Source organism: Hippoglossus stenolepis, chromosome 13 (assembly GCF_022539355.2).
Source record: "Hippoglossus stenolepis isolate QCI-W04-F060 chromosome 13, HSTE1.2, whole genome shotgun sequence".
NCBI classification, from domain to species: Eukaryota; Metazoa; Chordata; class Actinopteri; order Pleuronectiformes; family Pleuronectidae; genus Hippoglossus; species Hippoglossus stenolepis.
In genome coordinates this window covers 19,023,856-19,037,395 of record NC_061495.1, presented here as the reverse complement: position 1 = coordinate 19,037,395, position 13,540 = coordinate 19,023,856, and the positions used below count along the sequence as shown (strand labels likewise).

At 39.8% G+C, this 13,540-nt stretch overlaps 1 protein-coding gene across 6 annotated transcripts in view; it reads right to left on the bottom strand.

Annotated features, from left to right (window-relative positions):
- Nucleotides 1-13,540, bottom strand: part of usp9 (ubiquitin specific peptidase 9) — a 36,619-nt gene extending 23,079 nt beyond the window's left edge. For 3 of the 6 annotated variants that reach the window (XM_035175155.2, XM_035175158.2, XM_035175159.2), the window contains exons 1-6: nt 13,037-13,540; nt 7,785-8,053; nt 5,984-6,129; nt 4,336-4,415; nt 2,485-2,597; nt 594-812 (exon numbers count right to left, since the gene is read on the bottom strand). In XM_035175155.2, the coding sequence (XP_035031046.2) occupies nt 594-812; nt 2,485-2,597; nt 4,336-4,415; nt 5,984-6,129; nt 7,785-7,886 (660 nt within the window). In that variant the 5' untranslated portion in view covers nt 7,887-8,053; nt 13,037-13,540. Of the gene's footprint in view, nt 1-593; nt 813-2,484; nt 2,598-4,335; nt 4,416-5,983; nt 6,130-7,784; nt 8,054-12,712; nt 12,814-12,952 lie in introns of all 6 variants that reach the window. The other 3 variants (XM_035175157.2, XM_035175160.2, XM_035175156.2) reach the window with 3 other exon arrangements.

Below are 13,540 nucleotides of genomic sequence, written 5' to 3'. Positions count from 1 at the left end.
ACCTTACTAATAAAAAAGAAAAGACAAACACAGCAAAATCTGCCCTAACACAGTGAGGCCCTAAGTAGTCCTGGCCCCCTGCCAGCAGAGGCAGACAGTGAGCAGTGCTGCGGTACAGTTCATACTGACCCCATGCCCACGCTACATTCATCACTCTTTCACTGTAAAATTCCTATTCTCTAGAGTATACACCTCCTCTTTTATACAATATGCATGCATATTATAGACTGTCAGTTATTTTTTATTTTCTGTCTTTTGCACACAGGGACTGTCTTAATCTCACAGGGCCCCAAAGGTTAAACTAAAGTACTTCTCTATGGATTTAGCCTACAAGGAAGAGAGACTGGCTGACTGTCATTCAGAGGAAGAAAACTTCTGTCGACACGCTGTCAACACTTCTTTCGACACACCTGAGTATTTATCTCAAATTAATCAAGTAATAACGTGCACAATCTAGACTGTTAAGAGTGTATTTCAGACAATAATCTGATCATAATTTGTAAGACAAAGAGTTATGAGATAAATGTTGGAGAGAAAAGTTCAGGAGTCAAAAGTTCCATTTCTATGTTTGGGCATTAATCACAGTGATTCACCTTGGGAGATCGTGGGTCTGGTGGTCGGGCAAAGAGCTCGTCGTCAGCCAGCTGTGCTCCAGCGGGGACCGTCTCAGAGGGCCGTGTGCCATTATAGATGTGGAACTTGCAGTGAGGGTTGGCGGCCATGGCCAGAAGCTCTAGTAGAGGGAACCAGTCCTGAGAGAGCTTGGCCACACACAACTCCACCAATCGGTGTGTGTTATTGATAATACACCTCTGTAAAGGAAGGTTTTCAGGTGGGAGAAAATGCACATATTGACTATTAGACATCGAGAGACAGAGAGAGATAGCAAGACTAAGAACCCCAAGTCTGGCTGGAAAATGTCCTTGCTGATGAAAACAACTTTGCAGTTTGATATAACGACACATATGTTTTACACACAAGAAGAATTGCAATTAGGGATGACATGATATGAAATTTTGGTGGCACGATTATTGTCGGAGAAAATATCACGGATTCACGATTATGGAGGCTATAGAAGGAAAAAGACACAACAAGCAATATATAGCTAATATATAGCACATTTTTGGGAGATATAAAAAAAAATGGCTCAATCATATACCATGATATACACAAGACCTGCAATCAAATAAGAATTCACAACTTTTATCTGAGTTAACCTTTTGGTCAATGCTTACAAGTATTATGTGCTTTATTTTGTTAGTTAAACGCTTGATATTTATAACTGACACTATCACATGAGTACACTGTACCTTGGAATATGATATACTTTATTATTCATGGCTTCTGCCCTGCAGTCAAGCAAGCCTTGACAGAGATGCTGATACAGACCAAAACTCCTAAAATAGATTACCTGTCAAGTCTCATTTTGGTGCCTTAATTAACATCTGAAATCTTGGTGACAGTTGTCAATAGTATTTACTATTGAATATTCTAAATAGCACATTTTAACATTGAGAAGAAAGGTCATAGTTCAGATTGTGGATCATGATTGTTTGTTAAAACAATGGTGTAATTGTTTTGGAAAGATCACCTACGCTTCTACTTAAGATTTCCAGAGAAACTCATTTAAGACTCTACCCAGTAACATTACAACTAAAATCAGCTGCTCCTCCTGCACGCCTCGACTGGTTTGCAGCTCTGAAGTAACCAGATATGTGTAATCAATATGGGACTGGCTCATCGTAAAAATCCAGAGGGGCTTTTTCTTCCTTAACATTGAGTCATTGATGAGAATAAATCAGATCACCTATGGTTAAGTAACAACCCCGTACAATGTGCTAGAATAAAATTTGATAACCTAATCATCATGATTTAAAGTGAAGGTGACAGGAGAAAAAAAATAAAATAAACATTTTGCTCTTTAACTTCCTTGTCTGTCTCAGTGGTATATCATGAAAAGGTTCCAGAGATCAATATTGCTAATACAGCACAACAGACCAGCCTCAGCGACTTCTTACAAAAAAGATCATTGATCACGGCTGCCTTTGCCTGCTTCTCTCAGCTCCACATAAACTAAGCAGAAAATTCAATTCATAGGCAAGACCCCAATCTGAACAATATGCATCCAATAAGATAAGACATGTTAAATTATAAATAAAGCTAAGATTACTATGCTGACCCATGCCACCCCACAAAAATATAGATTTATGTTGACCATTACAACTTTGATCGCTTGCATTTTAACTCTTGAGTCGTAGTTGTGCTCTGTTGGAACAGAAATCAGGCCAAATTCCAAAGATGGTTATCCGTTTTCAGCCTTACCTCTAAAATAGAGATTGTGCGTTACATATGCAAACCATAATTATCTTATCTGTTGTTGTACGCTTCGTCAAAAGCCCAGCAGGGTGGACCATTAGAATGGATGCCTTGGCTTAAAGAAACTTGTGTCATTGACCAAAATACAGAGCAAAAATGAGGACTCACATGAATCTCAAATTTCCAGCCACTGACTGCCTCGTCTGTCAGGATCTTTGTGAAAGAGATGGTCAGACCATCTCGGAAAAACCTCTGACATGCCTCACACTTCACATCCAGTCCTGCAAGGAAAGACATCCCTCATTTAGCATTCTTATAAAATGTGCACCAACGTGAAATGAAAGACATTCTTCAGTAAAACATTCAGCCTGAAGAAAGAAGTCAAAACGCAACGCAAGCTTGTTTATGCAGTATCATTCAGACACAAGGCAATGCAAAGAACTACATCAAAAATAAATACATGATCAAGTTTTTAAGTGACTGTTGATACAGAAAACCTTTAATCCTTGTGATGTTTTTACGGTGGTAGGAGGTTGGTTTTGTAATAATTAATGTGGCTGAGAAATTTACGTTCAAGTCCATAACTACACAGATATTTCTGGCTTAATGTGTGGCTGTTAGTGCCATAGATTCAAGGTCAGCACTGACTTTTAATCGCTCTTCTTTGGGGTCAGATTGGATTGTATTCTGTGGGACAAATGCTTACTGGTTTCTTTAAGGAAGCAGTATGGGTTTTCTTTTATCCCTGGGAGACACCCGAGTAATGCCGTCTGTGGTTACTGCTGTTTAAAAGTTCATCCATTTGACAGGCTTTAGCGCAATAGCTTAACTGGCTTCTGATTGGTGACTGTGTTAAAGGGGAGGAGCATGATTTGGACAGAGACACTTGCTGAATGCTTTGGGTGATGTGGAGCAGAGGGTCAGGTGATGATGGAAAGGGATACAGGCAGTCTGTCTGTTTGCGCTGTCCTTCACGCTTACCCACACGCTTATCTGGTTTGAGTATGGCATCCCAAGAGCATGACATAGGTTGGCAGCAGATAGCCTGGATGCAGTGATGTTTGGATGAATGTTATTTTTAAAAGCAGACTTTACAAATCCAAAAGATAATGAAATTGTCAATTAAGATGTATCCCATCTAGATGCAGATGTCACCCATGTATGTAGGCCAAGGAGTCTGCTAAAAGATTAAATTCATTCACTTACAGTTGGAATGTAGCCTGAGATGAATACATGTGGTGACTGACTACAGTTTCTCCAGTGGCTGTTTCTGTCTTTTCAGGATGTCAGAGTACGTTTTCCTTTGTAGAATGTCAAAAGACCCAGTGTAGATAATAATCCTCATATTACATGGATGCGTAGAGAGGAAACTGGCAACAGCCCTAGAGCTCTGTGACAGCTGCGTCAGCCATAGTTAGATTTTCAGTCTTTGCCATTCTTATATGCTTGATTATACGGGCCACAGTCCGACTAGTGCCCGGTTAATCGGGTGTAGCATTAGCAATATTTCTGCTGTACCTCAGTCTAGTGTGTGTGGGCCATGTCTTTGTTAGTTCTGGTCACGTGCATGTAAGAAGTGTCATCAGGCAAAGCAGTTTTGTATGCTAAACAAGGCTAGCAGCCAAGTCTATGGCAGGGCTGTGAAAACATAGCTGTGTACAAGAAGTAAATGTTTCTTGTCAAAACAAATCGCAATACCATTTTAAGACTAAATAAGCAAAAACAAAAAAAAAAAAAGATTTGGGATATCATTCATAAAGGTTTTAGTCGACAAATGACCTTGGTAGGAGCTGCGTTCCTGTGATATTAAACAGGGGGGGGAGCCGTGATAATCAAAAAATAATTGATGAACCAATCAGCAAATTAATTAAAATTGTTAGTTGGGGCCCTATTCTCAACACTTTCAAATAAATTTGTGATGATTGACAAGAGCCCGATTAGCATTAAAAAAGCACTGCCTGTAGTATATGACTGACAGAAAACATCTCAGACACGACAGATCATTCAGCACAGTCCTACCTTTTTTACTCAGGTCTATAGCAGCTTCCAAGAGGACTTCCAACTCTCCTTTTGGCAAAACTGGAACAACCCAACGAGGCCTGGAAGAAAAAATTAAGACAATTAAAAGAAATGGCAACAATTATAAAAAAAATTAAAGCGAAACACCACTCAAACTCTTCTCACAGTATTAACAAGATTAAGACAAGAAAATTACGAGAAAATATCTTTGGAAAGAAATTATTTCAAAGACAGGTGTTTATTGGTTCGAAATAGGAATGAAAATGAGGCATAGACCTGGCCTACATGCGTTTTGGGAGGAATAGCCTGCCCCATAATGTAGGTTAATTAGTAAGTAATGCGATTCATTTCTCAGAGTTAGTAATAGCCATGGAAATGTTTTGAGCTGAGAACTATACTGCTGAGCAACCTGGATCAAAGAAATAATACTAATATTTGTGGGGAAACTGCTGTTTTTCACATTTGTTATGCTATTATTTCACCCAAGAAATAAGTGTACCAGCCAAACTGGGAATGACCTTGCACTCAAAAGATTTTACATCTTAAAAGGAACCAGAACATCTCTAAATCCTTTAACATCTTGACCTACACTAACAACATTTGTCAAAATGATTGCTGAACTCCACAATCAATTCACAATTTGTCAAACTTTGAGTTCACACTGAGTTGAAAACAGCAATTGGCCTCCATTATTAGAAACTAAAACATGCAAGTTTCAAAATGAACCAAAATTTGTATTATATTTCTCATCATAACATAAGCTCTGCAACTTAGTGATTTGTGCCAGTTTGCAGCTTTGCCCCTCCTCTGCAGCACCAGGAAAAATCCCACAGCATTGAAATTAAGGTTGCAACAACTTATTGATTTAATCGATTATAATTGATAATAAAAACAGCTGGTAACTAATTTAGTCATCGATTAGTCTGGTCTGTTATAATAGACGGCACACAATGTGGCAGCGTCTCCCTCACGTGACCACGCAGTCTCCTCTCTGGAGTCAATGTTTGAAAATGGTGGAGACAAACATCGAGCCGAGACAAGTCGTCAAAAGTGTGTGAACACATTAATACATTAAAGCCTCCAGAGACTGTTGCTCCAAACTGTGTTAAGGTGATTTCACATGGATCAGCAGCAAAACATCACTGTGGTATGAACATGAAGAGAAAACATGTTGGAGCCATTATTCTTCTTCATTTCCCGGTTTACTGGATCAACTTAAGGCTCACACCATAGTGATGTTGTGCTGCTGTGTGATGGGAAATCACTTTTCTTTGAGGTTTAAACGTAAAATGTTCACACACTTTTAAAGACTGTCTCTTCCAGACTCAACGAGAGAGACAGGCAGAGAGAGACAGGCAGAGAGAGACAGAAACAGGGGTCGAGAGACCTACATGCTGAATAAGGAGAGGGAGCGCTGAAAACGAACACAAACAGGAAAACAAAAACTCAAACCGTAATTTTCTTATTGTTTCACAGCGGTTATGTTCTAAAGCACAAAAAAAAAAAACCCTAACCCATGTTGCAACCTGAATACTGCATTCTAATTTGGCGAACAAATTTATCGGGTAGCATTTGACATTCTCTGCTTGAAAATGTGAATGTGTGATGCTAAGCATAATTTATTTGTGTCAGCATGCGGGTAAAATACCTGTTGATCATGTCATCCAGCTTTGCTAGGTCAGTGTGAGGGAAAGCAGGCTCCTCCTCTTCCAGCTGAGGGGGCCCATCCTCCTGACCCTGCTCATCTGGTGGGCTCACTGGAGAGTTCTCATTAGATGAGTTAGGAGATGACGTCTAAAAGAAAAAAGACAAATTCTAAGAATAAATATTGATCTCTGTGGATTTATCATATAAACAAAATCTGACAAATACTATTTCAAAACAAGCATCAAGAAAACAACTTCAAAAAAACTATTCTAAGAAGTAAATTTCACATATACCATAAGATTCTTTTGTGCATCTCAAACTTTTGTGAATCCTGTACTCAGTGCATTGTCGTAACTAACATGTAAATTAAACATATGAACAATGCGAAGTAATAAGTAGATATTTACTGATTGCTTTGATAGCCATTATCTTTAATCAATTCATAAATAAACAAGACTATAAGTTTATGGAGCAGCTAGAGGCCCCACTTAAGCTTTAATGCTCATTATACACAGACTCATTACAATCCAGTCTGCTGTTAATTTAATCTGCGTGCTCCACTGGTCATTTATTATCAAGATTGTGTGATTGTACATTTTAATGGAGCACAGAGGGGCATTTTGATCATGGGTGTACCAAGAGCAAAAAAAACCAAAGGATCACATAGTGTCAGCTTAATGTATCTGATACCGATCCACCATTGTAAAACAGCCTGAATGGGCTAGATCTCAATGCATTAGACCGACTTTTTATATCCCTAAAAGAATGACTAAATTGTATTGATGACTGTTTTCGTACATAAAATATATTTTAAAATAAACGTTTTAATGCAGTTGTATAAACTTCTTTCCATATTGACATGTGCCAGTGAAAAGGCAAGGCTCCCTTTTGTATGGGTGTAGAGTTTCTATTGTTCTAGTCGATAACTGAACATGCATGCAGGTATGAAGAAGCAGGTGTCTCTCCTGACAGGCACATAAACAAATCCATTTATATTCTCATCTCTTACTACTGGATATACAGAACAAAAAGTAAAGGTTGACATGGTTATATAGGAAGAATAAATGTGTTAGTAGGTGGGTGTATCTCTGTTACAGCTGTCAAATAGAAGATTTGGATGCAAGCGTGTCCGAGAAACAAACAAGCTGCATTTATGAATGAGTATTTTAGTACTGATGCGACCAATCCTTTCTTTATTGCTGTTCTCATCTTGAACATCAGTGGTAGTGGGAGAGTAAAATAGGGATACACATAGTGAAAAGAGATGCACAACTGAGAAATATGAAATGTGGGGGTGTGTGGTGAAGACTCCTTCTGCTTGGCTGACCTACATAGGCAGCTTGCCTCTCACGTCTTACCACGGCTCATCTCTAACCAACACAGGCCTGCAAATGCACATGCACAAAGACACACACACACACACATATCCTTTATCCATCACTCAAGAGGCTCTGTTCATTGATGCCTCTCCTTCACTCTCTTTCTCCCCCTTTTCCGCTCCCTCCTCCCCTCCCTTTTCATCCCCTTGGGCACCTGTGTGCAGTTAGGTACGAGCAATAGATCTGTTAAATAACTGCGCTGCAGTCTCTGAACTGCCAGAAATTGTTTGATAAAATAATAATAATATTATATAATAACGAGTCATATACGAAGTGTAATGCACGGCTATTTTAAACAAATACAAGAGGACAGATTTAGATGAAAGCATTACCAATAGGAAGTCAAGATCACAACATTTCAAAGAAGAGGCCAAAAAAAATGATGGCTGCACTTTGAGTTTGAGCTCGAAAGAGGATGCAGACCTGGTTCTGTGGCAGTGGGGGTTGGCTTTGAGCGTCAGGTGCCTGGCCCTGGCCCTGACTGTCATTGCCCCCCACCGGAGAGCCACGAGTGGTGGCCGTCATGCTCGCCACAGGGCAGATCTTGGCAATCTTGGCCTCTTAGGGAGCGCTGGCCAGGAGGGAAATCACAGCCACCTCAGCTGTAGAGCAGAGGGAAGAGAGCCCGAACACAAGAGAGAGGGACACAAGCACCTGGAGATCTGGATGTGCCGCTGAGACCATTGCATAACCTGGAGATGGGAAAAGGGACAAAGGTCAGATTTGATCCAATGGCAGTTTAAGTTACTTGTAATATAAAAGCAAAATAGGTTAACAGATGGTTATGATATTGTATGGCAGATATAACCATATAAAATCAACTCATACTGACTTGGGCTGAGCCTGTTACTTAGCTACCTAACTAAAATTGTACAGTGTTATAAATTAGGATGCTGCAACCAGGCTTTGAAGGGCTGATATGGATCACTGATTTCATTGTAATTAGATTCAGAATACCCAGTACCAATCAAAACTTTATTTCCTGCCTCATTACATCTTAATTACACCTGACAAAATCAGCAACGGCAACACATTTACATTCTATATAGGTCTCCCACAACTGCATGCTTTGGTAAATTACCTTAGAGAAGGGTCAAATGACAAATTGTATTCGTAAAGCTTCTTTCACAAATGTAGTGTAACCCTGAACATGTCTACACATGATATAAAGGAGCTGTATGAGTGAGCATAAATGTCCGAATCAGTTGGACCGGACATTAAAAATGACTTGACTTAAGCTCCCTAGTGAAAAGTCTGCGTAAAGTCAGACTGAACCAGTGTGAGGAGAGTAGGTATATGTCCGGAGTATTCACAGAGCTGTATGAGTAGGCATTTTTGTGACATTTCTATACTCCCCCCTGCACACTCTACCCTGACCCCTTGCCTAAACTAAACAGTATCACAGATCCCACACAGACAATCTTGAGTTCTGTGCTGCATGTGTTAAAGGGCAACACTGGACATTGTCCAAAGTTCAAATGTGACAACAGCTTAACAGACATTTCTGCATCTCTTTCAGAGACAAAGTACATTAACCGACCTGGGGTCAAGACTGCAGCAGCTGGTGGCAATACCAGTCTCTCTCTACAATAACAAAGCGGCTCCAAACTTGTTGCATCCTTTGTCACAAATAAATGTTGTCACAGACAATGCAATTCTGGATAAGGTGCTTCAAGGCAGCACAATATCACTATTTTGTTTTCATTTGTAAGGCTGTCATTATGTTGCTTCATGCTAACACAGACCCACAACAGTAATACAGCATTATGTACTAGAAGCCACATGATACTGCCAACCTGAATTAATCTTAAATCCCACCACATCCAGTGCAAGCTCAAATTTGTGTGAGTTTAGATGGGTGCATCCAACCTTATGGACGGAGGCTGTATAAGTTATGAGGGATTGTGAAGTGAAAACACTGCTTTCCATATATTTTTATAATTTTCTCAGATAAGTATATTAGTTTAGTCATTAATAATGCACATCATTTGATTCTAACTAGCACCTTATTCACTGATATATGCCTAGTGATGGACTGAGCTAATTCATCACCATTATAATAATAATAATTACCGGCATTGTAACAGGACACCTTGAATCAGTTATCTGTTGTCCAGCCAGTTATATTTATATTGCTCAATGTGACAAGTCTGCCTCAGGGGCTCTATGATCTAATTGAATAAATTAGTCATCACAGATTCTGTTTATCAGAACCCGGGTATTGTTTTTGTTGTTTTGGCCATAACTTTTATTGTTGACTATAAAATTGTGCTTGCCTAAGTAACTGCTGAGATCTGGAAATTGATGACCAGTTTTCTACCAGTGTTGAATTAATAAGATGAATTCCTCACTGTGTGAAACAAAATGGGATCATTCTTGTATGTGTAAGGCAACGCTAGGCTTGATTTAAACATTGTTTGCGTAAACATGAAATAAGCTTGGCCTTGTTATCAAAGATACCAATCGAGCGGTTTGAGTCAAGATAGGACCAATATATGTTATCGGATCGATGCATCCCTAGCAAGAACAAGTGGTCAAATTATCAGACTTTTAAAAGCAAAACAGCAGCAGTTTTGCCAGATTATCTAAACCACGTTATGTGATGTAATATTCCCTAATGGCACAGGAAAACTGTGTGTACATGCATGACCATGCTTAGTAAGGCAGACCAAAGTTAACCCTAGCTGTGAAGGATGTTTATCACAGGACATTTAATTCTTGTTGTTTGTATTTCAATTTCTATGGTATAACCGTCTAAATCTGTCACCTAAGGTTTGCCTCTCAAAGATCATAACTGAAAAATAATACAAAAATTAAGGACACATTATTGTCTGGTTGTCCTCGCCTTGTCTGACTTCCTTTTGGTGATGTCTTGCCATCCCCAAATAACTTGGAAAGTGTAATGTAATCAAAACGGCGATGATGAAGAAAACCCAGAAGCTGCCCTTTAAATGTCTGTATGACATTTGGTAAAATATGATATAACTTGCCTTGACTGCCTCATCAATCTCAAATCCTTAAGATAAATAAATCGTTTTTAAAGACCCATATACTGCATTTCAATCTTAAAGCTTCAGTTCCATAAAGTATATTCATTTTTCAGCATCCAAAAAAGTGTAGAAATAAAACTAATAGAGTCTATTAATACTGCCATTACATAGGATTATAGTACAATGATAGATCTATGGATAAGGAGCTATGACTTTTGGGGCCAACTTATGAGCAGACAATTCTTAGTACCAACAAAAGAAAGAGTCAAAGTTTAAATCTATTAAGAAAACATCAATGATGGGTTGTTAATTAATTCCCATTTTCTGCAGTCGCCAGAGCTCACCATTGGACATGTTAAAACCACAATTATTACAAATCATGTGATATGCTGGAAGCCACCAATTACATAAATGGAAATGTCACAATATGTTGCTTGCCGATTATATTGTCAAGGTAATCAACACCACAACCTTCAGTCTTCCGGTCATCAAAATTAACACTTAGGGTATAGAGTTGGCGCTGTTTCTGCAAATTTCAGTTCAAGGTGGGAGAGTAATACATTTTGTATAGACTGGCATTGACACCAGAGCACAAGAAATACAACATTTGAAAGAAGATTAAGACATACTATATGCTATTTAACAAACTGGAAGCTTCAGTTGAAAATCACAATAATAATTGTAACTGAGTTTCAAGAGTCTATCTGATCTCAATTCCTATTACTTCGCCCATCTTCACAATGTCTTCTGCCCAGAAAAATCAAGAGTTTACCTGATCAACAATTGACTGGTAATAAGAAGAGAACTGAAATAGACTTCGTGGATGCAGATTATGCAAAAGTTTGAGATATAAATAAGACAATGCTAAACTTGACAGTCTGAATATGAAGAATAAACGCTGCTGCTCTGTCCTTTTGGAGAATAATAATGGTTATTAACACTAAAGACAAACTGCAATGTGTCTAACAGCAAGTTAACATGGGTGTACTGAATAAGCTGATTTGATTTTTGGTGACCATAAATATATTTAGTGAGCATCTATACATTTCTAATGAGAAGACAGATTAGATAAATGGTTAAAACTTTAAGTTTACTGTAGTAAAACCACATTATTTCCTATTTCACAGGTGCCAAGAGACCCTTGTTCAATTAAGGTAGCAGCCATTGCTTCAGACATAGTTCATTACAGTCATTATAAACATGGTATGGAGAGTGTCTTTGCCTTGCAGGGAACAGAATGTCACATTATGGAGCTACTATCAGTAAAACCACTCAGTAGCTAACTGTCTACTAGAGCAGGAAAGGGTGGATTACTTTTATGACGCACAAAAACATGTTATGTCTTATCAGTGTAAAACGGTACACGCTAACTGCAGATGCCATTAGGACAAACGTACAACTGCGGCCTTTCAAACTGAACCGGCTTTGGAACGTTAACGTCAGTGTTATTTAAAAACCATTGTACAGACGGTGAAATCAGTCATTAAATATAATGTGTGAAGCCGTGAATCAGCCTCAATTCTCAGACACTGCAGGTGCACATACAGTACACGGTGACAGGTATGGTTCATAACACACGGCACCTTTGCAGCCGTTAACAGCTGGTTTGGTTAGTTAGCGCCTGCAGCTAGCTAGCTGCGGCAACTATCGTTCGGTTAGCCTGCAAGGCGATCCGCCCAGACAGCGGTGAAGGCCTCGTCCACAGCCCGCTACGCTGAGGCCTCATTATTCGGTCGGGCCTGACATTATACTTGCCCAGCAAAGCTTAGCTACATAACTGGTGAACTTAAGCAAACAGAGGAATAGGGTGATGCCTTAAGTCAAGATCGATTTAACATCCCTTCCCCAAACGTTATTGTTGGCCAACCAGGCTGAGCATCGACCGTGCTAACGAGAAGCAATCCAGATAAACAGTGGTCGTTATGTAGCCGCTAGCTTACGTGCGAGTGAGCAGCCGAAGGTACATTGAGCTAACGTTTCTATTTTGACAAGCGGCTGCTTGATGTGACTCGACAACTAATTCGTTTTCTCATCTATAAAACCAACAATGCGATATTAAGATTCATATCGTTAAGCTGTCATCACAACGCTCAGGATAAGTTAAAACAGCTAGCCGTCTTAGATAACCATAAATATGCAAGTGACAGGGGAGTCGTCTATTTCCTGAAATGTAACAGAGTGTTCTGACCTGCATCGACTAACGCTAACTTATAACTTAGCTCAAACAAATCGAAAATAAAATATGGGAAGCCTAGGTGAAATAAAATGTTAACAGCAATGTATATTATGCAAAGCCATTATTCGTGAATTATAAAAATAGTGGCAAAGGGGGAAATAAATTTCAATAACTTGTAAACATACCAGGTTAAAAGGAAATGTTCCTCCTCTGTCTGTAGACAGTGCCGAGGACAATCTGCGGGTAGCTAGCGCTAGCTTGGCTTCAGGGAATGTAGCTGGGTGAGCTAATGAAACCACACTGTTAATATCACGAAATGCAGTTTAGTAGCATTGACATTGTCAACGACTCAGTGAACAGCAGCAAACAGAGAAAAACCCACCAGCGGCTGAATTACACAAGAAACCCAGACGCAGTTATGTTACCTTGCATCCACTCCCAGCTGACGCTAGCGGTAGTCAGCTAACAATCAGCAGGCAGCGCACCGAGCTAGTTAGCTAACAACTCACCAGGAATTTGATATGACTTCCCCCTCTATCCACGGGCTCCGTCCAGCCTTCAACGCTGGTGTCGTCGTATATTACATAAACGTGGCCTATATCCGTGACAGTTTCGCAGGACACAAAGCTGTTACCAGAAAGGTCTAATTCCTACGGTTTTTCCCTCTGCTTCTGGGTGTTTTTCCTGCGTCACCGGCGCGGTAACAGCCCCCCTAACTCTGTCTAGTCCGATTTCTAGGGCTTGTCACTTCGGTCCCAGCAGTCACTCACAACTTGACTCGGTTCAACATGGCGGAAGCGCAGTCAGACAGAGATGCAGCTCAGTAAAAGCGGGACAGACGAGTGTGTGAACTCCGGCGCGCTGCGTTGTCACTGAGCTCGTTTGCACCGCAACCGAGCGCAGTTGGGAAAACACAACGGCTGCTGAATGGAAAGGCTTAAAACCCTGAATTCCGATAAGTGACTCCGGCTCCAGCGGATAAGTTACATCCGTAGCTTGGATAAAACCAGGGG